At 62.2% G+C, this 26,068-nt stretch overlaps 2 protein-coding genes across 13 annotated transcripts; one reads left to right on the top strand and one right to left on the bottom strand.

Annotated features, from left to right (window-relative positions):
* Nucleotides 1-259: 259 nt before the first annotated feature.
* On the top strand, nt 260-23,026 carry Plcxd1 (phosphatidylinositol specific phospholipase C X domain containing 1). 9 transcript variants are annotated; one of them, XM_087210785.1, is made up of 13 exons: nt 260-365; nt 2,270-2,372; nt 2,639-2,762; nt 3,047-3,154; nt 4,438-5,003; nt 5,087-6,168; nt 11,220-11,293; nt 11,859-11,997; nt 12,830-12,966; nt 14,534-14,662; nt 15,057-15,212; nt 15,308-15,491; nt 16,475-17,266. In XM_087210785.1, exons 6-13 carry the CDS (start codon nt 5,577-5,579, stop codon nt 16,711-16,713), a joined length of 1,650 nt encoding a protein of 549 aa, XP_087066911.1. In that variant the 5' UTR covers nt 260-365; nt 2,270-2,372; nt 2,639-2,762; nt 3,047-3,154; nt 4,438-5,003; nt 5,087-5,576; the 3' UTR covers nt 16,714-17,266. The 9 variants fall into 9 exon arrangements, 8 of the variants coding, with proteins under 8 accessions (XP_087066911.1, XP_087066910.1, XP_087066913.1 ...); XM_087210784.1 differs by having other exon boundaries at nt 3,010-3,154; XR_015451141.1 differs by lacking the exons at nt 260-365; nt 2,270-2,372; nt 2,639-2,762; nt 3,047-3,154; nt 4,438-5,003 and adding an exon at nt 22,467-23,026 and having other exon boundaries at nt 5,577-6,168; nt 16,475-22,217.
* On the bottom strand, nt 17,078-25,757 carry Gtpbp6 (GTP binding protein 6). 4 transcript variants are annotated; one of them, XM_021246362.2, is made up of 10 exons: nt 25,295-25,757; nt 23,234-23,368; nt 22,025-22,095; nt 21,755-21,885; nt 21,296-21,366; nt 19,621-19,779; nt 19,320-19,528; nt 18,189-18,320; nt 17,935-18,087; nt 17,078-17,756 (listed from the first exon to the last, which is right to left on the bottom strand). In XM_021246362.2, exons 1-10 carry the CDS (start codon nt 25,629-25,631, stop codon nt 17,496-17,498), a joined length of 1,659 nt encoding a protein of 552 aa, XP_021102021.2. In that variant the 5' UTR covers nt 25,632-25,757; the 3' UTR covers nt 17,078-17,495. The 4 variants fall into 4 exon arrangements, with proteins under 4 accessions (XP_021102021.2, XP_087066909.1, XP_021102020.2 ...); XM_087210783.1 differs by having other exon boundaries at nt 18,172-18,320; nt 25,295-25,756; XM_021246361.2 differs by having other exon boundaries at nt 23,234-23,371; nt 25,295-25,751.
* Nucleotides 25,758-26,068: the final 311 nt, after the last annotated feature.

Raw genomic sequence — 26,068 nt, 5'->3', positions numbered from 1 at the left:
CGCCCCAGGGCCAGCCCCGAGATGCCCACCAGCCTGCGCCCCTTTTCTGGTGGCCTTGCCTGGGACCCCAGCAGCCAATCGCGGTGGGGGGTGGGACCTTCCGCAGGGCGGGGAAATTAGGCCCCACCCACCACCCGCACCCAGTTCGGGGTCACCGGTGACTGACAGGCCTTGCTCCGCCCTCCGCCCTGCCCCAATGGGGTCTTGAGCACCCATTGGTGAGGCGGTTTTGTTCTCCGTGCTGATTGGCTGCATCTAGCCTATCCCACGCAGTGACTTCTGAGGCGCCCAGTGGTCTGCAGTCAGGAGTGTGTGGTGGCCGAGGGAGCAGCCTCCCTATCCTCGGCATGACCTCCTTGTCTCAGGTGGGAACTCAGTATCCCCCAGCCCCCCCGAGCTCCCAAGTCCCTGGGCCCTGAGAGACCCCGAGCCCCGCCGCCCTGAGGGACCTGAACCCCGCTCCAGAGGGAGCCCCAAAGCCTGGGGTCCGGGCTCCTCTGCGTCTCCCTCCTACAACCTGGATCCTTGTCGGAGGCCCCGCGCCCCACTGCCCCAGACCGGGCTCCCGAACACCTCAGCCCCGCAGCCCCAGGTCCTCAGACGTCAGTGTGTGCGAGCCCGAGCTGAGGGAGCCGAGTTCCGTTGGCACTGGCCATGGCCTCCACAGCCCCGCCGAGCCCCAAGGCGTCGGGCACCCCGAATACCCCAAGTACCCGCCGAGAGCTCCGGCCCGCGTGAGAAGCCCCAAAGCCCTCAGCCGGCGACGCCCCACAGCCCGCCCAGCGCCCCAGTCCCACGCAACCCTCCCTGAGAACCTCAAGTCCCCAGCCTGAGGCCCCGAACGTCTGCCCCCGAGGGCCCCGGTCAGCCCGGACACCCCAAGGATCTCCCACCCCAGGAGCCCAACGCCACCAGCCCCGGGATTCCGAAGAAGCCCCGATTCTGTCTGCACAGGAACCCCACGTCCCCCCAAGATACCCTCTTTCTTTCGGTCCACGGGACCCCGACATTCCCCATGCTACGAATCCCAGTTCCGTCACTCCAAGATGACCCGTGTTCCTTAGCACAAGGGACCCCCAATATCCCCCACCAGAGAAAACCCAGTTCTGTCAGCCCGGGGACCCCGTGCCCCTCCCCACCGACAGAAATCCTAGTTCTCTCAGTTCTAGGGCTCCTAAAGATCCTCCACCCATAAAGCCTCGACTCCCTGAACCCATGGGGCCCCCGATGCTCCCCAGGCAAGAACCCCACTTCTGTCATTCTGAGAAGCCCCGCTTCCCTCAGCAGAAAGGGAAATACATCCTACCGAAGAAGCCCCAATTCTGTCAGCTCAGGGATCCCAAATATTGTCCTCCCTGTGACGCAGTTCCCTCGGCCTGAAGAACCCCAAAACGCCCTCCACCCAAAAAACACCAACCAATGCCAACTGCCCAAGGACCCCAAACACCCCCAACCTGAGGAACCCCAATTTCTTCAGCCCAAGGACACCAAATGACCACAACCCAAGGAACCCCCAACCAACTCCCTCCTGAGAAACCCTAATTATCTCAGCCCTATAGACCCCAAAATCACCCTATAAGAAATCCCCCAATTATCTCAGTGCCAGTGACCACCACAACCTCCCCCCAAGAAACCCTAGGGTTTGCTTGTTTGTTTGTTTGAGGCAGGTCTCCTTTTGTAGTTCAGGCTAGCCCCAAACTCACTGTGTAGCCCAGGCTGGGCTCAAACCAGTGGCGATCCTCCTGCCTCAGCCTCCCGAGTGCTGGGAAGACAGGCGTGCACCACCCTGCCCACCTCAGAAACCCTCATTTCTTCAGCCTCAGCCTGAATTTCCCCCAATCACCTCGACCTGGAAACGCATCTCACCCTGACCATGGATGCCCGCCAAGGCCCACACACTGCCCCCAACCCGGAGTCCCCAGGTGGAAACCCCAGCTCCTGGAACCTCACAGGATTGTGGATGACCCCTCCTGCTCAGTTAGATTTAGAGCTAGTCAGGTTAGGCTCAGGCCTAGGGCTAGGGGTTAGGGTTGGGGTTAGGTTAGGTTTGGGATAGGGTAGGGACAAGGCTAGGCTTACGGTTTGTTTTGGAGTGCTCCACACCTTTGCAGCGCACTCACATGTACACACACGGCCCCTGGGCATGCACAGAGGAAGGAAGGGGCTCCTCTGCCTGGGTTCCTGTCCCAGACCCTCAGGCCATCCTTCCCAGGTCCCCCCGTTCTGGGGCCAGCAGAGAGCCCGGCCCTCAGCTCCTGTCCTTCCACAGGTGCCTGCACCTCCCTGGCTGCTGTCCAGGCTCCATGAGTGCCCAGAGCTCCTTGGAAGACAGCCCGGAGGAGGGCTCCTCGGAAGCCAGGCAGAAGCCCAAGGTAGATGCGTGCTGGGGAGGCCAGGCCCGGCCCAGGCAGGGTCTGCGGAGGGAGGTGGGGACCAGACCCTGGGGTGGGGGTGCGGGTGTGGCCCAGGCTGTGGGGACAACTGCTGCTCAGGGCACACAGGTGTCTGGGGGAAGCACGGTCAGTCTGCCTCACAGAGACCCAGAGCCAGGCTGGGCCCCACAGGTGCAGTGGAGGAGAGGAGGAAACTCCATCCTGGGAGCTGGGCTGGCATATCACACGGAATCTCTTTTCTCCAGGTCAAAGATGCTTTCAAGGACATTTCCAGATACTTCTCCAAGGAAGAATGGGCCAGGATGGGAAAGTTTGAGAAAAAACACTACAGGAATGTGAAAAACAACTACAATATGATGCTTTCTATAGGTAACAAGAAATCCTGGGTCAGACTAGCCTGGAAACAGGAGGCCTCCGGTCCCTATGTCCCTGCAGCTCTGTCTTAGGGGCAGCACACAGCTCCCTTTCACATGGAGTCAAGTCTGGAGGGAACTTCATTGTTCTGCCCAGTGCAGAGCTGAGCCCTGCTCCAACACTTGGAGAGGCCATGTCCACTTCCCCTGCCCACCTGGCCTCTGTCATTTCCACTGCCACTGCCTTTTGTCTCTCCTCCCAGCCGTTCCCTTACAGGAGGAAGATTTTGTTCCTTCCAGGTCTCAAACCCCATCGACCGGCTTTCATGTGTCAATGAAGGCGAACCAGCAACCCCCCGGTGGATGACACTGAGGAGTCTGATGAAGAGTGGACACCTCGGCAGCAAGGTGAGGCTGGGAGGACGTACAGGTCACCTCCGGAAGTGAGGCCAGAGTGCAGTCTCAGAAATGTCTCAGAACTAGGAATCCAAGCTTCCTGGAAAATGTGTTGGCAAATAAGCAATATGGGAAACCATACATACAGTAAGAAGCTATTTGTAGGCAGTTTTTAAAGGAGAAACTATGTATGTGCGTGGTGTGCGTACGTATAGAATTACAGGTACAGTAATAAGTGGAAACACCTAAAATCTGTGAACAAGAAGCATCAAATCCAGAGCAGTTACCATCACAGGAGGAGGAGAAGGGCTGGGGGGTGGCTTTCCAGTAGCTTAGTTCTTGTTTTATTTTGTGTCCAGTTTTGTTTTCAGATTTTGAAACAGAAATAAAAAGATTGGAAACAGTTGTGGTGGAATGCTGACATCAGACTGAATTAGGAAGGATGTGCAGGGTGTCCAAGGCCAGCCCCACACTATTTCTGTTTTTAATTTATCATTTCAAAAAGAACATTTTCACTAAACTTTAATTACAAGGCAATTGAAGGAACTTCAACTGTTTGTTTTTTTTTTGAGTACCGGAGATCGAACTCAGGACCTTGCATTTGGCAGGGGAATCCAGACACAGGAAGTGGGGCAGGGGAATCCAGAGACAGGAAGTGGGGGTGGGGAATCCAGAGACAGGAAGTGGGGCAGGGGATTCCAGAGACAGGAAGTGGGGCAGGGGAATCCAGAGACAGACAGGAAGTTGGGGAGGGGAATCCAGAGACAGAATGAAGGTTCTCAGGGCCAGGCAGGGGGACAGACAGAGGCCAGGGCCAGGGACCCCTCTGAGGATGAGGATTTCTGGGCATCTTGGAGGTGATGTTTGCTGCTGAATTGTCTTCCGTGCACTGGGCAGCTGAATGGTATCTGAATTCCACTTTAAATTTTGAACACTTCAGAAAAAGGAAACAGAGAAGGGGAGCCAGCCCCGGCCAGCACTGACCTGGGCTCCCCAGACTGCCTGCTCGGCTCCTACCTGGGGACCCGGAGCATCTCTGGTCTCTGTCGCCACCTGCTGCGCGTGTGGGGACACAGCAGCTCCCGGGGCGTCGGGCTCAGGTCCGGGCAGCAGCCAGGACCTTGGCCCAGCCCAGAGCCCCCTGCCTCTGCGCGCCTCACTGCCGCAGTGTGCCTGGCTCCGAGGGGCTCCAGGGGTTGTATGCCTGGATGTCACCTGAATGGTGAGTCCTGCTTGTTTAAAATTAAAACAGCAAGCCGGGCAGGGTGCCACACACCACACCCCTGTGTTTCCAGCACTCGGGAGGCTGAGGCGGGAGGATCACCTGGAATTCAAGGCCAGCCCGGACTGAACAGTGAGACCCAGATAAATAAATACAACCAAATGCAAGGACTTTGATACAAGGTCTGAGAGCAAAGTCTTTCTTTCCCTGTGGCGTGTGCTCTTCAGAGATGACTCACGCATGGTGTTGCATTGTGTGTTGTTTATATTCCACCCCAGGGCGCTGGGTGCAGGCTGGGGACAGCCCAGGTGGTTCTCGGGCCTCAGGGACCCAGCTCACCGGGTCTCGAATCTGACACCAGGTTTCAAAACGGCCACAAAATTCAGTTTCTGTCCACAGAGATAAGCCTCGGAACCAACACAGGAGGGACTGTTTGCCATCAGTATTTTCAAAATGTTTCTGCTAATCAGGTAAAGAATATTTTTGTTTTTTGAGACTGGGTCTCATGACAGAGTCCAGGCTGGTCTTGAACTCACCAAGGAGCACAGGCTGGCCTGGAACTCCGGAGATCCTCCTGCCTCAGCCTGTCCAGTGCTGGGATGACCGGCGGGCAGTGTGACTCTGGCTCTCACCTGTCAGGTAAGGACGTCTCCTTGTACTTAGGGCCCCCCACAGCACGAGGGTGGGATCCCCTCAAGGCCTTCGCTTCATGTCATCTGCAGAGATGTTTCTGCCACACGAGGCCACCACGATGCAGTCCCGGGATTCGGACGCGCATGCATCGCGTGGCTGTGCAGCGAGTTACACGTGGGGCCCCAGATTCGTGGCACCCGGAATGTCACGCTGGGGCCTGAGCGGAAACGGGTCCCCGCAGAGGGAATGAATGGGAGGAGCAGGATCTGAGGACTAGGCCGTCTGGGTCGGGGCCCTGACTCCAACGGCAGCGTCCTCACGAGAGGCAGAGGAGACGCAGGCAGAGGAGGAGCCGACGGAGACGGAGACGGAGGCGGAGACGGGAGCGATGGAGCCGCAGCCCGGGGCCACCTGGAGCCCGGAGGAGGAGGCAGAGGCGGGGGGGGGGTCTCCCCGGAGCCTGGGGAGGGAGCTCAGCCCGGGACGCCTGGGTCTCAGCTTCCTGGGCTCCGGGACGGGAGAGGGCGGCTCCCGGGGTTCACGCCCCACGGCTGTGTCCTGTGACCCCGCACATGCGCAATGGTCCCCAGGTCTCAGGCCCACCCCCTCGCCTGCCCTCCGCGGCTTCCTTGCCCCAGCCCGCCCTGCCCTGTCTTCCGACGTTGCGTGCCCCTCGCCAAGGCCGCGTGTACCCTGTCTGGCTTTCTGAGGCAGGGTCCCGCTGTGTGCTTCAGGCTGGCCTGGAACCTTGGGCGTCCTCCTGCCTCAGCCTCTCCATTGAATCCCAGAGGCCTCTTGTCCTCCTGGCAGCACCTGCGTCCTCAGGCCTGGTCTCTCTGGGCCGCCCTGGGCGGGGTCCTGGCCTCCTGGGGCGGAGCTCGGCTTCCTGCGGCTCAGGCTGGAGGAGCAGCAAACCCTGGGGCCTCTCCAGCCTCCCGGCCGCGCCTCGACCCCACTCCTGAGAGAAGGCGGGGCGTCCCTGCCCGCACGTCCCGTCCTGAGGCTCGGCCACGGGGCTGCAGGCTCCGGGAGTCACCGTGGCGAAGTGCAGGGGGCAGAAGCGGACTCCGTGTGCAGACTCGGGGCCGAGCCAGCTCCCCCAGAGCTCGACGCCCGCCCCCCACCCGGGTGCCCAGCGCCTTGGGCAGGGCGCGGGCCCCACCTCGGTCCGGTGAGTCCTCCCCACTCAGACCCGCTGTGGGTCTCTGCTGGTCCCCACTGGGCCCTGGGGAAACTGAGGCACGCGACCTCGGGGAGGGTCCCCTAGGCCCTGGCCTCCTCCGCGCCTGCAGACCCTGAGACACCAGGCGGTGTCCCCGAGCCAGGCCCTCCTTGCCCTGCCGGGGGACAGAGACTCCAGCCCTGGGTGCGAGACCCAGAGGGAGACGGCGAGCGGAGGAAAGCACAGTGGGGCCACAGAGGGGCCGAGGGGCGCCGGGAGCAGCTGGGGCTCAGGGAAGCCGCCTCAGGGAAAGCGGAAAACAAACCCTGAGAAGACAGAGGTGGTGACAGAGAGAAGAGCAGGGACGGGTCGGGCTGTGAAAATGACAGTGAAGACCGCGGAGTGACACCCTTAACAAAACACGAGGAGACGCCGGGCAGGGGCGCACGCCTGCCATCCCGGCACTCGGGAGGCTGAGGCAGGAGGGTCTCCGTGCGTTCAAGGCCAGCCTGGGCTGCATGGCGAGGCCCTGCCTCAGCAAAGGAAGGGAGGAACGAATGGGAGCATCCGCACAGCGGCCCGGGGGCCCGCCTGCGAGCCCTGTGCAAAGCTGACTTTGCTAGTCAATCTCTGCCGGGAGGGAGGGATGGGAAACCGCCGGTCTCCTCTGGAACGTGGGTGCCAAGCCCTGGTGTTGAGCCGTTCACAGAGGCAACTGCTGACATTCAGCCTCGGTTTTCAAGGAAGGACCGAGGACTGCAGTCCTCGATGTGCCAGACACATCGTTCAATGGTCTGTGTACACTCTCCCGCCTCAGGTGAGATCCCGGCTCTGCAGCCAGGCTAGGATGGCGCGCCTGGGAGATGCGCACCTGTAACACCAGCACTCGGGAGGCTGAGGCGAGGGGTCTTCTCCGGGAGTGTGCAGCCAGCCTGGACTAGAAAGGGAGACCCTGCCACAAAAACAAACACACAAACAAACAAAGAGGACCCCACACGGTGTTCTGGCTTTTTCCTGAAATCCCCGGGCAGTGCAACAAGAAGCAATATTGGTTTTTGTTACTGGGGAAGGAACTCAGGACCTTGTGAAGAGTTGAATTTTGTCCGGAAACTGGGAAAAGACAAAGCCAGTATTTTGCAACTCAGCAGACCCCATTCCCGGAGACCTCGGAGGGAAACTGAAAAACGATTAGACCGAATAACAGTGCAGTGGAGTGGCAGTTCCACACCTGACCACTTGCGCCTGCATTTATTTTTCCTTCCCTTTTCCTACCTGTGAGTTTCGCAATCTCCAATCGAGAGGCCCTGGGTTCTGCAGGACCGAATAGATCAAAATGGCCCGGAAAAGCATCCCACCTGTTACTTGTTTGTTTCTGTGTTTGTTTTTCTGAAACAGGGTCTCACTATGTAACTGGCCTGAAGCTCGTGGCGATCCTCCCGCCTCAGCCTCCCCAGTGCTGGGATCACAGGGGTGAGCCCTGTTCCTCGGGTGCGCCTCACATGGGCAGCGCGTGGCTCTGTAGAGCATGAGGTGCCCGGTGCGCGTGGACGATGCCTGGCCTGTGCTGTTGGGGCACGCAGGGTCTTCCGGGAAGTGGGGTCCGCTTTGGAGCAGGGTGAGGAGTGGACAGGTCCCTGAGCTTCTCTAGCACCTGGGCCACCAGTCTCTGAGGCCCAGCCAGGCATGGAGGTGGCGCAGGCCTGTCTTCCCAGCACTCGGGAGGCTGAGGCAGGAGGGTCACCACAGGGCGGGGTTGCACAGTGAGACCCTGACTGAAAACAACAGAGTGAAAAAGCACCTCAGGACCCATCTCAGAGACCAGGACGGCTCCAGCACCCAGGGGCTGTCGAGGTCATCTTGGGGACCCCACCCCCCGCCCAGTGGTCCGGCCAGGCCGGACCAGGCCAGGCTGAGGCAGGGCGGTCATGGACTCCTCCGAGCTCCTTCTTGAAGTCCCGTGCTCAGGGACAGAGCGGCCACATGGCCCAGGGCCCAGGGGAGGGGTGGACAAGGGACAGCTCGGGTAGGTGGCCCCCGCCCCGTCGCGCCGGAGAGCAGGTGACTTGGCCAGGCCAGCAGGAGTGGAGTGGGGTGATGTCACACTCGGAGCACGGGGCGGAGGAGGCGCCGGTGATGCCACGGGAGCAGGTGGGGACAGCACGGTGGCCGTGTCCACCTGACACCCAGAGGGAGGACAGGGCGAAGCAGGGCCCTTGGAGGCTGAGGCGGGAGGGTCTCGGTGAGTTGGAGGCGAGCCTGAGTGAGCGGCACAGCGAGCCTCTGTCTCAACACAAACAAACCAAAAATAGCTGGGAAGAGCCGGGTGTGGTGGCTTGGGGTCCTTCCCGCCCGCCCGCCTGCCCCGGGACATTGCACATTGCAGGGCCCCTCTGCCCGGGCCACGCCGAGCACCTGGCCCCGCCCTGGGCTTTGGGCACCTGGGGGCGGAAGGCACGGAGCTGACCGGGTCCCCATTGCTCTGGGCACCGGATGGGGACAGGTTCAGAGGGGTGGCGGGGGACTGGGGGACACAGGGCAGGGGAGCGGGGGGGGGGCTCCCTGACCTCAGCCTGGTCTCGTGGGAAGCAGGTGACCCAGGACAAGGGCCACTCGGGACGGAAGGACCCGGCCCGGGGCTGGGATCAAAGCCCGGGTGTCGAAACCAGAGGAGGGGAGGCTTTGTTTGCTCTGCGTGGGCCCGGGTGGCCTGGGGTGACCCCAGCAGTGGGCAGATACTGGGGACAGCAGCGGGGGCCCTGCGGGTCCGCTCAGCACTTGAGGTGCCGCCGGCTGGCTGGCGTGGGTGCTTGCGCCCACTCATCCATTCAGGTTTTCACCGGAGGGTCTCACTCCCCAGAACTCACGGCGACCCTCCTGCCGCAGCCTCCGAGGGGGGCCGAGGGGCGTGCCCCTACGCCTGCGGGGTCCTTGTTTTTTACTAATGGGAGTTAGAAGGTGATGGGAGGGCAGCTTTCCTTGGGAAGTGAGCAGGGGGCAGGAGCGCGCCCCGTGTGGGTGCTGGAGGGGCACAGGCAGACACACGTCCCCGCTGCGCCCGTGACTCCTGGGCCCCCAGACCAAGCTCGAGTCCGCACGCCCGGCGCTGCTCCTCCCCCTGAGAGCCAGGGTGAAACCAGCAGCCCGGGTTGGTCTTGCTGCAGAAAGATTCGGAAAGCTGCCAGCGCTCGCTCACTCTGGAGGCTGAGGCAGGAGGTTGCCTTGAGTTCCGAGCCAGCCTGGGCCGCACAGCGACCCTACACCCCCAAGCCAGAACTAGAAGCGAAGAAAGGCAGGCAGGCAGGCAGGCAGGCGGTCTGCACATCGGACCCCGCGCCTCCTCCGCCCGTGCACACCCCCGGGTGCAGACAGCGCTGCAGGCGGCTTCACTGGCTTCCCTGGGCCCGGCCGGGTCAGGTCGGGAGCGGGAGCGGCCTCCACCGTGGGCGGGGGTTGCAGGAAGGCCACAGCTCGGTGTCGGGGAGTCAGCGGGAAGCTATGCGGGCGTCTTCCCCGGAAGAGGCCGGGGTCCCGGCTGGGGCGGGCGGGGCGCGGGCGTGGGCCCAGGTATGCGCGATCGTGGGCTGAGTCTTCCACGCTGGCTCAGAGGGCGGAGGAGGCCCGGCCCAGCCTGGGCACGCAGCGCCGTCCGGTCGGGGTCCAGAGCCACCGTCCTGGTCCGCCCTCTGTGCGGCTCGCAGCGCCCCGTGAGCCGCTCAGGTGGACAGGCCGGGCTCCCAGGCCGGTGAGCGTGCGGGGCCGGGCCGGGCTGGCGTGCGGGATGGGGCTGGGGTCGGCGGGCCCTGGGGAGAAGCTGCCAGGGCTGGGGGGCCCGAGTCCCCGGGGCGGGGCGTGGAGTGGTCGGCGCGGGGGACCCCAGGTCCCCAAGGCCACCTCTGATGGGGGCAGCACTGCGCCTGGCGGCCCTGCATCCCTGTCCTCGGCGCTGGCCCCGCCTCGCCCCGCCCGCCCCTCCAGCAGCTGCCTCTCGGGGATGTCCGGGCCCGGGGGACAGAGGTAGCTGCAGGCCGCCCGAGTCACCTCCTGTCGCCTGCTGAGCCCGGGGCTCCTGTCCCCAGGCCCAGAGCCCTTTGGGGTCGGGAGGTGGCCCCGCGTGATGGGGCAGCCGTCCTGCTGCGCAGACCCCTTGGGCCGTCTGAGCCCTGCGTCCTGGGGGCCGCCTGGACGGAGGGGACCCCACCCCCCACCCCACCTGGGGCTCCGGAGGCTGCAGCCTGGCTCAGAGCTTGAGGTAGAGGTGGACATCGGGAGTCCATGGGGAGGGGTCTGTTGCCATGGGGAGGGGTCTGTTGCCATGGGGGTGTCTGCTCCTGTGGGGAGAGGTCTGTTGCCATGGGAGCTGTTGCCATGGAGGGGGTCTGCTGCTATGGGGAGGGGCCTGTTGCCATGGGATCTGGTGCCATGGGGAGGGGTCTGTTGCCATGGGGAAGGGTCTTTCCACCGCTCCAGGGGGGAGGCTGTCAGGGGGGGACCGTGACCCCCCGCCCGACCCAGTGGGCAGTCTGTCCCGAAGCCTGTCCTGCCCCGGGGTGGACTTGTCGGCCCAGGCTCCGTCCTCTGGCTGGACACGCAGTGTCGCCATCTGCCCCCCCCCCCCGGGGATCTTAGCGGGAGGCCCCTGGGGGCGTTGCTCAGCCTTCAGGTAAATTCCCACATCTCAGGACGGGCCAAAGGTCGGGCTGGAGGTGTGGCAGGCGTGCTGCTGAGGGCCTGGTGTTCCTTCTGTTTGGTTTTGGGGTGTGTTTTTGGAGACAAGGTCTCACTGTGCAGTCCGGGCTGGCCTCAAACTCTCAGAGATCCTCCTGCCTCAGCCTCCCTGGTGCTGGGCCGACAGGCGCGCCCCCACGCCCGGCTAAGCCTCCGGTTTGTAATCAGCACCTGGACTCAGAGGCTGGAGCGCTGCCACTCCCAGGGCCGCCGTTCTGAGGCCGCTCTCGAGGGCCCTGAGTGCTGGTCACGAGGCGCGGGGGCGTCTCGAGGAGCGAAGGGCCGGGTAGGCGCGGGGGCCAACAAGTTCGCATTTCACCCGGATTTCCCCGCAGGGACCCCAGCCGCGCAGGGAGAGCTGTCCCGGTGTGCGGGGCCCGGAGACTCGGAGCAGTGTGCGGACCGGGAGGTTTGTTATTCACTCGACTAGCACGTGCCGAGGGGTGGGGAGGAGAGAGCGCGAGAGTCAGACACTCGGCAGACAGAGGGACACGGACAAGGCGGACAGGGCTCCGGGCGTGTGCCCTGCGTGTTTACTGACGGGGGCGACCGCGGGCGGGTTCGGATTCGGGGCATGGGGGGGGCAGCTCGGCACTTTCTCGGGTCTAGAAAACCAACAGGCGGGGGGGGGGGGGGGCCGGGCCCAGGCGGGGCACTTCCCGATTCCTGGGGCGTCCACGTCCCCTCGCCCGATTCCCGGGACCAGGGTGACATCGGGAGCCCTCAGCGTAATGGGGACTCAGTTTACCTTCATGGCTCTTTAAGACTCATCCACAGCTGCATCCTGAGGTCCTGGGGTCAGAGAGTCAATCAACAAACCTTTGGGGAAGCAGCTCAGCCCTTGACAGCGCCCCTTCACCCCGAATTCCTCTGCTCCCGCTGTGACCCTAGCCACCGCGTCCCGCCCAGCCACAGCGGCCAGCGTGAGCAGCGTGTTAACCCCGACACCCTCTCTGCCCGCCCGCCCGCCGCAGGTCTCCATGGCCGGACAGCTGAGCGCCACCGGCATCTTCGGGACCCGGCGCGCCGAGGGCCGCGGGGCTACCGCGGACTGGATGTCGGGGCTGTGCCCGCGGCTGTGGGACGTCCCTCTGCACCGGCTGTCCCTCCCGGGTGAGCTCAGGCCCGCGAGTGCTCGGCGGCGCGTGTGCGCGTGCACGGGATACGTGCGTGTGCTCGGCGGGGCGTGCGTGGGATACGTGCGTGTGCTCGCCAGGGCGTGCGTGGGATACGTGCGTGTGCTTGGCGGGGCGTGCTGGGAGCGCGCGCACCCACCCACCCACCGGCTCGCTCCCCGCAGCCCGCGCCAGGCTGCCCGCCTCTCTCGGCCGCGCTGGGGACCCCAGCCCTCTCGCCCCGCTGCTGTCGGAGCCCGGTTTCCAGAGGCGGCCGAGGCAGCGGGAGGGGTGGCTGAGTTGCTCCGCTCCCTCAGGAGCCCCAGGGGTGGCCCCGGCCCCGGTCGCCCCGGGCGCCTCCCGTCCGCACCCCGCTCGGCCAGTGAGGAAATGAGCGTGAAATGGGCCCCATGGTTCCCTGGGCGGGGAGGGAGAAATCCAGACCCTTGTGCTGGGCTTGGGGGCTGAGGCCGGAGGATCTGCAGGGTTCCAGGGCAGCTTGGGCCACAGAGTGAGACGGGGCCGGAAATGCGCCGGAAATGCATTGAAAATCCAAGGCGCTGGGTACGTAGAGAGCCGAGCCGTGCAGGAGAGGCGGAGTCACACACACCCCGCGTGGAGACGGCCTGCGTCGCAGACCTAAGACACGCACGGTTCGTGTGTCCTCTCCCGTCCCCGCGCCGGAGGAGGCTTCCACCCAGGGCCTGGCCCCAGCAGCAGGCAGGCTGCGTCCCGGCCGCCCTCCGTCCCCCGAGGTCCCCTGCGCAGTCCCCGGGTGTGAGGGGACGCACGGCCTGATGCCCGGTGCGACGCCCGCCCGTCTCTCACAGGCAGCCACGACACCATGACCTACTGCCTGAACAGGGGGTCGCCCGTGTCCCGCACCCAGTCGCGGCTCCTGCACTTCCTGAGCAAGGCGGTTCCCTGCATCACGCAGCCCGTGGTGCTGAAGTGGTCAGTCACGCAGGTGCGAGGCTGGCCGGGCGCCTTGGAGACCGACCCTCGGGGGTCCCGGGTGGGTTGGGGCCCGGATCTTGAGGGCTAAGCCGTTGGGCAGTGCCGGAAACCTTCCTAGAGGAGCAATCCGCGGATGGAAACGTGGTTTGGGTGCCGAATGCCTGGCCTTCCTCCAGCACTCAGGAGGCTGAGGCAGGAGGATTTCCACGAGTTTCCTCTGCATAGTGAGTTCAGCCTGGACTACAGAGCAAGACCCGGTACCCCGTCCCCCCCAACAGAGTGATTTTGTGGGATTATCTGATGCCGTGGGGAGGCGCCTTGCCGGTTTTCTTTTAAGCCAGGGTCTCCCGAAGTTGTCCAGGCTGGGCTGGAACTTGAAATCCTCCCGCCTCAGCCTCCAGAGAGGATAGCGGGTGTGAGCCATGCTGGCTTCCTTCTGAATGTTAACTTTTCTTAACCTTTTTTATAATTTTGGGTAGCGGAAGAATAACTTCTGCTTTTTCATGATTGTTTTGTGTGTCTTTTACTATTTTGCTCTAATATCAGTTTTTGCTTTTTCGTTACTATTCTGTGTAGAGAGCATAATTCTATCTTCTTTTCCTTCACTTTATTTTTACATTAAGTCTTGTTTTTTTACCCAGTGTTTGGGTGAGAGTATAGAAACATTTTCTTTTCCTTTTTTATGTTGTTCTTTGCTTTTTCATTATTGTTTTGGGTAGAGAGAGGGAATACGAACCGTTTTATTTTTCTTTCATATATTCATATATTTCATTTTTTTCTGTTATTTTGGGCATAGGGAGGGAAAACAATTTTTGTTTTGTCTTTACATTAATATTTGATTTATTTTTTTTTTTTGGTACTGGGAATCGAACTCAGGACCTTGCCCTTTTGAGCCAGGTTGATTTTAATTGTCAGTTGGTGTTCATCTTCCTAATGCCAGTTTTTGCTTTGTCATTATTATTTTGTGTTCTATTAGTGTTAACTTTTGCTTTTTCATTATTTTCTTCTTTTACTAGTTTTGAATTTTGCTCTCAGGCTATGGTTTGCCCCTTTTTTGCTAATGTTCATATTACAATTTTGCTCTTTCATCATTAGTTATTTCACTACTTCACGTTCATTTTTTTTTTTTCAGGATTATTTTGTGTTGCTCTAGTTAGTTTTTTTGTTTGTTTGTTTTGTTTTGTTTTTTGGTACCGGGGATCGATCTTGGGTCCTTGCGCTTGTGCAGCAGGCGGCAAAACCACTGAGCTAAATCCCTGGTCCTCTAGTGTTCATATTAACTTTTTACTTTCTCTGTTACTTTTGTTTCCTACTGAGCTTTGGGGACTGGGTCTCGCCACATAGTCCAGACTGGCCTTGAACTCACTGTGGAGCCCGGGCTGGCCTCAACCTCGCAGGGACCCTCCTGCCTCGGCCTCCCCAGTGCTGGGTTGACAGGCGTGCGCCACCTCCCCGCCCGGCTTCTCTGTCCCAGCCCGGGGAGGGGCGGGGCCCTGGGTTCTGCAGATGCAGATGCGGGGGGCACGGCGGGGGCCCAGCCGCCTGGGCGGCAGCGCTGAGTCCGACGCCGTGCGCAGACGCTGGACGTCTCGGAGCAGCTGGCCGCGGGCGTGCGCTACCTGGACCTGCGCGTGGCCCACGAGCCGGGCGGCTCGCGGCGGAACCTGCACTTCGTGCACATGGTCTACACCACGGCGCTGGTGGAGGTGAGCGCAGCGGTGGGGCCTGGGGCCGCGCTGCAGGGCCTGACCCTGACCCGGCAGTGGGGTCCTCGGGCTGCAGCCCGAGTTCAGGCCCCCGAGGGCTCGCTGCCGGCCCCTGCGTCCCCCTGCGAGCTGAGGGGATCTGGGGTCTCCGGACTTGACACCTCCCGCCTCGGCACGGGCCCTGCACTGGGCTGCGCTCACACGCGCACACACACGCACACAGGCGTGCAGCCCCGCAGCCCTCCTCTCCCTGTGGCCCCCCCGCTGTCTGCAGCTCACCGCGCATGTCTGTGACCTCTCCCCATGTCCCCTGGCCTCACTGTGTCCCCGTGACCTCTCCCCGTGTCCCCGTGGCCTCTCCCCATGTCCCCTGGCCTCCCCTGCCCGGCCCCAGGACACGCTCACGGAGATCTCGGAGTGGCTGCAGCAGCACCCGCGCGAGGTGCTGGTCGTGGCCTGCAGGAACTTCGAGGGGCTCGGCGAGGACCTGCATGAGTACCTGGTCACCTGCATCAAGAACATCTTCGGGGCCGCGCTGTGTCCCCGGGGGGTGAGCGCAGGGCGGGGTGGGGGCTCAGCCGGGAGGGGGGCGCGCCTGGGCCTCGGGACCCCACGCCCCGCCCACCACCACCCCCAACCCCGCAGGAGGTCCCCACGCTGCGGCAGCTGTGGGCGCGCGGCCAGCAGGTCCTGCTGTCCTACGAGGATGAGGCCACCGTGGCCCGGCACCCCGAGCTCTGGCCCGGCATCCCCTACTGGTGGGGCGACCAGGTGAAGAGCCAGGCGCTCATCCGCTACCTGGAGACCATGAAGAGCTGCGGCCGGCCAGGTACGGGGGGCGGCAGGGCCCCACACAGACAGCCCGGCCGGCACCGCCCCGGTGTGGCCCCCAAACCCAGGGACAGCATGCACACAGACATGGGTGTGCACACACGTGGGGGCATGCACGTTATGCTCACAAGCACGAGCACACAGGAAACACGCCTACCCACGGAAGCACACGGGTAATACATGCACTTGCTGTAGCCACTCGTACGTGGGCACGCACACGCGTATGGGACGCACATTTGCAGCACACTGATACCGGTCTGTACACACGCTTGTCTAGGATCATATGCACAAGACCTGCACCCTGCTCGGTACACAAACATGCACGAGCATGGAAGCATGTGTGGCTACAGCTGTGTACATAACACACTTAGGCACCAGTGCACGTGTGTGACACGCACTTGTGTGGACCAGACGTGCACTTACACCGATCCATGTGCACACAAACTCGTGTATCAGAGGCACACGTGCACACCCGCACACCCACGTCCTCCATGCGGCAGTGTGGAGGGTAGGACTCTCCGCCCGGGGGCCCACCCGAGGTGTGTTTGCAGCTGCGGCATCCCACGAGGGCTTCTCAGACACGTGCACTGCACACACGCGTGCCCGGCTCACCCAGCACCTCCACTCTGAGCAGAGCCCGCAGGCGTGGGCCCTGCACAGGGGCTGCCCCGCTTCCCCACCCGGCTGCATCTGTGTCTTGCTCTTGAGATCTCCGTCCTTCTGTCTCTGTCTTTCTCTCAGGGACCAGGACTCTCAGTGCCCGGTCCCGGTCACCTGCATTTCTTACACTGTGGGGTGCACACCGAGGGAACCACTGGGCACTGCCAGCTCTGGAGTCCCTGGGGCTGCTGGTGTCGGACACGCAAGGGAGCAGGACGTGGATGTCTCGGGACTTTACTGTCCCCCTGTGGGCCTTGGGACGTCCTTGGCCCCGGCCGGGGCTCACAGGCCACGTCCGTGTAACCCGCTCCTCCCGTGCAGGGGGCCTGTTTGTGGCGGGCACCAACCTGACGGAGTCCCTGGGCTACATCCTCGCGCACCCAGCCCAGTCCCTGGCAAAGCTGACGCTGCCCGCGCTGCCGGCCCTGAGCGCGTGGGTCCGAGAGCAGAGCCCCGGGCCCGGCCCCAGCTGCACCAACATCATCGCCGGCGACTTCATCGGGGCCGACACCTTCGTCACCGACGTCATCGGCCTCAACCAGAAGCTGCTGCGGGGCTGACGGCGCCGGTCGGGTGGGGACGGAGTGGACAGAGGGACGGGGACCCCGGCCCCCTCCTACGGCGTCTGCAGCAGGACCCAGGCTGTCCAGGCCGCGGCGACCTGCGACCTGGGACTGCAGCTCCCAGGGGCCGGCTGTGGGGGTCGCAGCGGAACACAGCCCGGGCCCCACGGAGACCCTGCCGGGAAAGCCCACCGACCCGGGGAGCGCACCCGCTGGCCAGCGGGCGTCCTGGGGTAATGTGTCCGCCCCGCTTTTCCCGACTCTCATTTGGTGCTGTTTGGAGACAGGGTCTCGCCATGTACCTCCCTTGAGCGCAGGGAGACCCTCCTGCCTCAGCCTCCCGCATTCAGGACTACAGGTGTTTGCCACCAGGCCTGGCTTCCGAAATGTTATTTTCACTGAACACTTTTTTCTTTGGTACCGGGGATCGAACTCGGGTCCTTGCGCTTGGGCAGCAGGCGGTGAAACCACTGAGCTAAATCCCCGCCCCACGTAACACTTCTCTTTAAAGATCACACACAATTAAAATAATAGAGCAAAGAAAACCAGACTCTGCCGCGGTGCGTTCTCTCCACGAGGCCATCGGAGAGGCGTGAGCTTGGCTGTCCTGCGTACCGCTCAGCCGTGGGGATGCCGAGCAGAGCCCCCACTGTGGGGACGGTCCTGCTGTCCTGTTCGGGGACCGCTCTGTCCTCCTGGCCGGGACACGGGACCCGGGGTCTCACAGGGCCACCTCGGACTCACGCTGATCCTCCTGCCTCAGCCTCCCGAGTGCTGGGTCACAGCACGCCCGGCACGACCAGTTTCCCCTCACACCAGCCACTGACCAGCGGCTGCCAGAAGTGTGAGGACCGCGGCCACCACGCCTGCCTGCTCTGCTGAGGCTGAGTCAGTACAGCTCCCGGCCGGCCGGCGTCTACTCCGGGAAGAGCTTCCGGAACTTGGCGTAGGCCACGCTGCTGATGACCACAGTGACCAGGGCGGCCCCCGCCTCTTGCTGCACGGTCACGTCCTGCACGGTGGCCTCCCGGTGCAGCCAGCTGGGACACGGGGAGCAGCGTGAGCCCCGGGCTCAGGCTCCGAGGGCCCTTTCTTCTTTGGAGACCGGCGCTTCCTAGGTGGCCCAGCCTGGCCTCGAATTCCCAGGGACCCTCCCGTCTCGGCCTCCCGAGTGGTGCGCTGACAGGCGTGTAGGGCCGCCTGCCGGGTCCTGCTCACCTGAGCTGCGGCCCGGCCAGCGGCACGCGGAGGGTCAGCACGCGTCTCCCGGTGGCTTCCATCACGGTGGCGTCCAGCGAGGCCTCCAGCTCCCGCAGGCCCAGCCCCAGGCGGGCGGACACGGCCAGGGCGCCAGGCTCCGCGGTGCTGTACCTGTGTGGGGGCGCTCAGCGTGCTGCCCGGGACGTCCGTGTCCCTGCCCCGCCCTGCCCATCGCCCCGCCCCCGCCTGTCTCACCCAGGCACCAGGTCCACCTTGTTGTGCACCTCCAGCATGGAGTCCAGCAGCTGGGCGGGCAGGCGCAGGCCCCGCAGCGTGGACAGCACGGTGGCCTTCTGCTGCTCGCTCTCAGGGTGGCTGATGTCCCGCACGTGCATGAGGACGTCCTGCAGGCGGGACTGCCCAGGGTCAGCGACCTGCAGGCCCCCAGCTGCCGGGAGGGCTCAGAGGGCAGGGCTATGGGGTGGGAGTCAGGCCTGTGAGCTGCAGCCCAGCCCAGTGGTTTTATCCTGAAACAGGGTCCTGCCAAGCCTCCAAGGCTGAGATTGGACTTGTGACCCTCCTTCCTCAGCTCCCCAGGTATCCTGGATTACAGGCAGAAACCTCCATGCCCAGCTTTACGTCGTTTTACTGATTGGCTTTGTCTTGAGACAGGGTGTCCCTAGGGAGTGCAGGCTGGCCTCGAACTCACTATGTACCCCAGTGTGCTCAAAATCACAGAGATTCTCCTGCCTCAGCCTCCTGAGTGCTAGGATTACAGATGTGTGTCACCATATCTGGCAATTCATTTCCCCTTTTTTGGGGTACCAGGGATGGAACTCAGGACCTTGCACTTGCGAGGCAGGTGCAGCGCCACTGAGCTAAATCCCTGGCCCAGTTAGTTCACGTTTCAAAGAATGTTTTATCCCTACTTATAAAAGGCTTGCATACGGTTGCAAAATTTGGAAAATACAGAAACTAGGAGGCACGTGTACTTGTGCCATGGGAGACAGGCAGGTGTGTGTTTTGGATCTCTTTGTTGGAATGCACGTTTTAAAAAAATCTTTTTTCTTTACTTAAAAAATTTTTTTAAAGTCTCACTCTGTATCCCAGGCTGGCCTTGAACTCATAGAGATCCTCCTGCCTCCTGCCTGAATCCAACAGCAGCGTCCTCACGAGAGACAGAGGAGGAGACACAGATACAGGGAGAAGCCGCGTGGAGACGGAGGCAGGAGGGTCTCCCTGGAGCCTGTGGAGGGACAGCGGAGCGGCCCGGGACGCCTCTGTCTCAGCCTCCCGGGCTCTGCCGGACCCCTCGGGTTTAAGCCCTGCCAAGGCCCTGGGTCTGGGAGCGCAGTGCCACTGGGGCCCAGCGCATGGGTCCCTGCATTCCACAGCACACTCACTGCGTGGGCCACGTCCTCTAGCGTGGCAGAGAAGGACTGGATGAGGCTGTGCGGCAGCTGGGACAGGAAGCCCACCGTGTCCATGTAGAGCACGGGCACCCGCGAGGGCAGCCAGGCCCCGTGCGCCGTGACATCCAGGGTGGCGAACAGCTGGTCCCGGGGCTGTGCAGCAGGGTCCTCGGTCAGGGCCCGGATCAGCGAGGTCTTCCCTGGGGACGTGGGCGCCGTGAGGCCAGAGACATCCCAGCGCGCTGGCCACACTCGGACAGCACGGGACCCGTACAGGACTGGGCGCCCTCACCGGAGTTGGTGTAGCCCAGCACGGAGACCACCGGGAACTCCCGCCTGGTCCGCTGCTTCCGAAGCAGCACCCGCTTCCCGCGGAGCTGCTCCAGTGCACGCCGTATCTTCATCTCCTTCTCCTTCAGCAGCCGCTGCTGGACCTGCAGGAAGGACTCCCCTGCGGGCCGAGGTGGGAGTCGCGATCACAACAGAGTCAGCAGGTGGCAGCACCGGGCCCTGGGCACCAGTGGGGCAGGTGGGCCACGTCCTCAGGACACGAGGGACCGCCTGGGCCCGGGCCCCACCCTCTGAGGTCCCCAGACCTCCCTCCACGGGGGTGGCCTGGACGGCGAGTCGACGTCCTGACCCCAGAACACGGGCCGCGTGCCAGGCCGGCCCCAGTGAGCCACTATGATACCGGCTCCCTGGATTTCGCATTCTGGAACCCCAGTCCCGAAAGCCACAGGCCGGGGGCCGGCGGCAGGCTGGATGCTCATCAGTGGACGAATGAGTTCATGGACCACAGGGGCTGGCAGAATACCTCACGCACAAGTCAGTGCCATCAGATAGGTGAATTTCTGCTCACGGGTTAACGGGTGATCCATTTATAAATGAGCAGGTTACCTGCTTGTGGGCCAGTCGGCTACGTACTCAAGGACTGGTGGATTAATCCACTTCTACATTGATCTGTTCAGAGACTGGCACACTAGTCCATGTATGAGTTAGTGAGTTAGCCCACTCATTGAGCAGTGAACTAGGGGACTTGTAGACTACACTAGGCTACTTACAGACTGCCGCTTAGTCCACTTATACAGTAACCACTCATAGATTGGTGGATTAATCCACTAATAAGTTAGCACATCGGCCCACTGGTGGATTAGTGGATTAATGAAGTCATAGATGAATGGGCTTGTCCACGCATAGATTAGTGGACTAGGCCATTCGTGGATGAGTAGGTCCATGGACTACTGTATTAGTCCACTTATGGGCTTATGTACTCATAAATGGGTGGATTTATCCTTTATGAATTAGCGAAATAGACTACTCGAACATTGGTAGGTTAATCAAGTCATAGATTAATGGATTCACCCACACACAGATTAGTGGACTAGGCCATTCATGGATGAGTAGTTCTACCTCCTCATGGACTAGTGGATTAACCCACTTATAGTCTAATGTATAGATAGTGGATTAATGCATTCATGAATTAGTGGATCAGCCTACTAGGCAATTCATAGATTAGTGAGCTGGTCTACTCCTGGATCAGTGGATTAATCTATTTATATACTAGTGGATTTATAGACTAATGGATTTGTCCATTTATATACTAGTGTATTTATAAATTAGTGGGTTAATACACTTATATACTGATGTATTCATAAGCCACTGCATTAACCTACTTATATATTTATACATTAGTGGGATCACCCACTTATATACTAATGTATTTGTAGATTAGCGGATTAACCCATTCATGAATCAGTGGATTGGCCCACTCATGGATTAGTGGGCAATCAGTTCATGGACTCGAAAACTCTTTGAGCCAATAAACCTCCATTCTTTACCAATTTCCCAGCCCGTGGCATTCATCACAGAGGCAGAAAACAGAGTGAGGCAGTCACAGCATGATTTGTTTCCATGTTGACAAGAGACTAAGCCCATCGGACAAGCACTTCAGAAGGTGTGGCCCTCACCTGACCCCATGATGTATCTGGAGGCCCCCACTTTTCGGTCCAGACGGGTGACATTGTGCTTCAGGTTCGACCTGGCATTAAAACAGGAAGGGACCCCGTAAGTGGTCGCAGACAGTGGGGTCCCTCCCAGCAAGAAGATGGCAAAGCCCAAGGACCCCAGTGCCAAGGTGAAGAGGACGTTTAGCTGAGAACCCAGGATGGCAGGAGGGACTGGGCCCTGGGACCCCACCCTCCTCATTGCTGCTCACCCACAGCCCAGGGTGGAGCTTTTGCAGTGGGGTGGGGGTCCTGATGGGCGGGCGGGTGGGCCACCTCCCGGGCCTGCATGGCATACAGGTCACCTGAGAGGCTGCCACGCCGCATGCCTCCACCTGCCCGCTAAGGCCCCAACACATGGAAAGAGAACGGGGCTCCGTGGCCCTGTGTTGTCACCACCAGGTGTTGCAGCCAGCAGCATACCTGAGCAGGGGGATCTCAGCCAGCGCCACCTGAAGCTTGGCCTCCTTGGTGCGGGCATTGCAGCGAAAAATGTGCAGGACGATGGTGAAGCGGTCAAACACCTCCACGGCCCAGGCTGCCTCCAGCTCTTTCTAGAAAGGAGAGGGTGAGCCAGGGGTCTGCAAGGGGACTTCGGCCACGGCAGCTGACTGCACAAGAAGCGGGGCGGGGGGGAGGGCACCATCACGCCCTGTGCCCGCTTTGTTCCCTCTGCGGGGGGCACTGGAGTACCTTGGTGGGGCTGGCCATCCGCTCCACGTTCAGGAACACGGACGTGATTTCTGGAGACGCCCTGATCCTCTCTAAGGGGAACAGAGGCCCTGTCAGAGCTCAGCATTCCCAGGGTCTGAGCTCCAGACGCGCCCGTGAGATGCACGTTGAGGACCTGCTCCTGGGGCCCCTGAGCTTGCTATACAGGAAGTAGGTGAGGTGGGGTCTGCCTCGAGGGGTGTGGGTCTGACACACACCTGCATGTACATACCACCATCGTTGGATTGCAAGTGTCCCTACAACCTGGGGAAGTTTTGCAGAAGTAAGTGGATCATGAGGGTACTGATGTCATCAGTGCATTAACCCACTGACAAGCTCACAGCTGAATGTTAGGAACTGTTAGGAGCCGGGGCCTGGTTGTCAAGGGGATGTCATGTGTGTTACACTGTATCTCCCTGCCTAGCTCCTCCCTTCTCTCTCTTCCTGGCTGCCATGACACGAGCGTCTTTCCTCCCCAACACCCATCTGCCATGACGTTCTTGCCTTGGAGCAGCTGGGCATGGACTGAACCCCCTGAGACCACTGGAGCAGCCAGCTATGCAACCCTCTAAAACTATGAGTGCTGGAACTGTTTAGACGATGGGACTCTTGGAGAGAAGATGAATGTGTTTTGCATTGAGATGGACACACGCACTTGGGGGCCAGGGCGGAATGTTATGGTTGGGATCTGGCATTGAAGGCTTAGACCCTGTAGGGAAACGGTGGAACCTTTAAGGGGCGTGGCCTAGTGGGAGGAAGTGAGGTCACTGGGGGTGTGGCTATATGGGCATATGAGGACCCCAGGCGCTTCACGGCTCTCTCCTTCTTGGCCACCATGATGTGAGCAGCTTTGCCCCACCCCTCCCAACCGCCGTGATGTTTCTGCCTCATCACAGGCCTAAAAGCAGTGGAACCCGACAACCATGGACTAAAACCTCTGAGACCATGAGCCAAAATAAACCTTCCCTTTTCGTTTTTGTGAGACAGGGTCTTGTCATGCAGTTGGTGCTGAGCTTGAACTCACTATGCAGCCCAGGCTGGCCTCACAGTGACAGGGATTCTCCTGCCTCAGCCTCCTGAGTGCTGGGACGGGTGTGTGGCACCACGCCTGGCTCTTTCCTTTTTTTAAAAAAAAAAAAAAAAAACCCAGAAGGGAAGGAGAGGGGCAGGGACCGGCCCACACAGACTCACCCGTCAGGCGTTCCAAGCTCCCTCTGCCGAAGATGAGCTTCTTGTGGGGCGTCTTGGTGGGCACGACCACCGTTTGCACCACTGACCAGCCGTCCAGCGTGTGGACCAGTGCGGCCGCCTCCGCCACCTGCCACTCTGCTGTGGGCACAGGTGAGGCTGGGTCAGGGACTCTGCCCCACGCACGCTGCCTGGGCCTGCGCTTACCCCAAGCTGGACGGCTGCTTCCCACAGGGCCTCGGCAGAGGACTGGGGGGGACCAGCACGGGGAGGAGGTGGGGCCAAGCAGGAACCTGGCGATAGCCCTGCGTGCTGTGGTGTCTGGGTGAGGGTGGGGTGGCGGGAAACTGGGGTGCATTTAGTGAGAAGGAGGCAGAGGCAAGAGGGTCTCCCTGTGGAGGGAGCTGGGGACCATGGCAGCCGACTGAATGGCGGCCCCTCCGTGGCTCTCAGTGCACACTGGGCGGAGGTGACACGCGTCCCGCCATGGCTCCAGGACAAGCCCAGGTGGGGAAACAGGCAGGGAGCATCAAGCATCGGCCACATGGACTGTGAGGGCCAGGGGTCCCTGTCCTCCCCAGCTGTTCCTCCACCGGCCGGGACAGGCAATGGGGTCAGCCTGGCTCCCACTTCTGAACCTCCTATCTGAGCCATCAGCAAACCGAGCCATGCTGTGTCCACTCCCGTGGGGTCCCAGCTCCCAGCCCTCCAGCTTCATGCAGCCAACTGCCGGGCACCGAGGAGCTGCTGGTTAAATGACCACATGGGTCCGCAGCCCCAGCCCTAGCAAGGGAAAAGCTGTTCATGGCATTCACTGCAGCCAAGAGGCAGAAGCCAGCAGGAGACAAGGCAGACAGGCACACGGTGGAATATCATGTGGCCGTGAGAAGGAACAGAGCTCTAAAACAGCTGCCACATGGGTGGACCCCGAGGCCACGGGGCTCAGGGTGAGACGCTGGACACAGAAGGACACGGAGTGCGAGGCCGCTGTTGTGAACTGTGTAGGACAGGCAAATGCAGAGACAGGAAGTGGTCTGCGGCTGCCAGGGGCTGGGGCTGGGGAAGGGGCCAGGCCCCCTCCTGGGCTGGGAAGGTTGAGGGTCGACAGGGGTGGTGGGTGAGCAGACCTCCAGCCTGAGCTCCTTTTCCCCAGAACCTAACTCTAACCCCTGCAGCTCCTCAGTGCTGCAGTGCACAGCCTGGGCACCCGGACAGGACGGCTGGCAGCACTGCACCTCGTGGGCTGTAAGTCCCCTCAGTGGATATGCCCTGCCCTCAAAACCCCGCCCATGGAGCCTAATGGCCCCACCCCCAGATCAGCTCTTGCCCCGCCCCTCAGCCCTGCCTCCAAGGCCTCCACCTAGAGCTCTTTGCTCATCTCGTCCTCCTCGGGATCCGCCAAGGCCCCGCCCCCTCCAGCCAGCCCCCTTGTTGAGTCACCGCCCCTAAACCCCAGCTCCCCTCACGAGTCTCCACCCCTAACATCTCTGCCCAATGAGCTCTTTCCCCGCCCTCCCGAGTCCTCACCCTTTCAGCTTTCCCTTTGCCCCGCCTCTCCTTGGCCCTGACCAATGGAATACCCGCCTGTTGAGTCTAAGCCCCGCCCTCACTGGCCGGCGCCTCCTGCGCCTTTCTCCACCTCTCCACCTACTGAGAGCCTTCCCTCACCGGCCCCGCCCCTCCTGGTGACCAACCAATAGAGTACCGACCATTGATGGTCTCCTCTGAGCCCCGCCCTCATAGGCCCCGTCCCTCCTCACTCCCTTTCCGCTACCCTCCTTGCCCATTGAGCGATTCCCCGTTACGCCGCCCTCTTCCCCCTCGTCCTTATCCCGACCAATACAGTACTCGCTCAACCAGCGCCTCCACGGAGCCTCCCACTTGGCACCGCCCCTTCCCAGCTCTGACCAATAGAGCACCCGCCTGTCGAGCGCCTCTCCGGAGCTTCGCCCTCATCGGCCCCGCTCCTCCCGAATGCCCGCCCCTGGCCCTCCGCCCATGGGCTCCTCCTCTGAGCCCCTCCCACGAGTCCCCGCCCCTTCCCTTGCGGCGGGGCCCGGTGACCTGTGGTGAGCTGCGGCTTCCCGGGTCCCCACTTGACGTCCGGGTGCACCAAGCACACGCGCTGCGTCCCGGCGGGCAGCAGCGGCTCGCTCCGCAGCAGCTCCTCCTCCTCGTCCTCCTCGTCCTCCTCGTCTTCCTCGTCCTCGCCTGGGCGGCTTGCCCGGCCCCGATGTCGGCTCCCCAGCCCATCCGGGTCCCCCAGGCCCCCGTGGCCGGCGGAGGCGGCAGCGAGCAGGCGTGCGGGATGGGGCGGCGGGGGCGCCCTGGGAGCCGGGCAGCGGAGGCCCAGGGTGGAGAGCCAGGGCGCGCGGCGGACGGCGGCCCGCAAGGCCCACATGGCGCCTCTGAGCAACGCGGCGGGGCGGGGCCTCTGACGGAGCAGTCGGCGAGCGAGCGATTGGTCCGCCGGGTCACGTGCGCGAGAGGGTGGAGCCCTTTGGCAGGGAAGGCGGGCCCGGGCGGCCGCGGTGGCCACGGAGGCCCCCTCCCGCCCGCTCGCGCCGGGTCCCAGGCAGGGCGCAGGTCAGCGGGCGCGGGTCCCAGGGGGGAGGGCCGGGCACCGCAGCTGCCGCGCCTGCGGGGTCCCCCTCCGCTCTGCAGCCCCGGGGTTCGGGGCGCGCATGCGCGAACAGTGCGTTTCACTGCCTGGATGGCGGCGGGAGGGAGGCGCTCCCGGGTCCCCAAGGAGACCCGCCGAGGGTCGCCGCCCGGGCCCTGCCGTCCCGCACTGGGGAGGCTGAGGCGGCAGGGTTTCAGTGCCTGTAGCGGCGGCGC

The sequence above is a fragment of the Heterocephalus glaber genome, unplaced genomic scaffold, assembly GCF_053883595.1.
Source record: "Heterocephalus glaber isolate CG9 unplaced genomic scaffold, H.glaber_assembly_v1.0 deba00001204, whole genome shotgun sequence".
Classification (NCBI taxonomy): domain Eukaryota; kingdom Metazoa; phylum Chordata; class Mammalia; order Rodentia; family Bathyergidae; genus Heterocephalus; species Heterocephalus glaber.
Note: the sequence above shows the minus strand (reverse complement) of the source record. Positions and strands in the feature narration are given on the sequence as shown.

Excerpts from the sequence above, each read along its gene's own strand:
- Plcxd1 (XM_087210785.1), top strand. The coding sequence starts at position 5,577 with ATGGTCCCCAGGTCTCAGGCCCACCCCCTCGCCTGCCCTCCGCGGCTT. Across the intron at positions 11,294-11,858 it reads AGCAGTGTGCGGACCGGGAG|GTCTCCATGGCCGGACAGCT; the intron begins GTTTGTTATTCA and ends CGCCCGCCGCAG. Across the intron at positions 15,492-16,474 it reads GAAGAGCTGCGGCCGGCCAG|GGGGCCTGTTTGTGGCGGGC; the intron begins GTACGGGGGGCG and ends CCTCCCGTGCAG.
- Gtpbp6 (XM_021246361.2), bottom strand. The coding sequence starts at position 25,631 with ATGTGGGCCTTGCGGGCCGCCGTCCGCCGCGCGCCCTGGCTCTCCACC. Across the intron at positions 19,529-19,620 it reads GCTGGGCTACACCAACTCCG|GGAAGACCTCGCTGATCCGG; the intron begins GTGAGGGCGCCC and ends CCACGTCCCCAG. Across the intron at positions 17,757-17,934 it reads CTGGCCGGGCCGCAGCTCAG|CTGGCTGCACCGGGAGGCCA; the intron begins GTGAGCAGGACC and ends CCCGTGTCCCAG.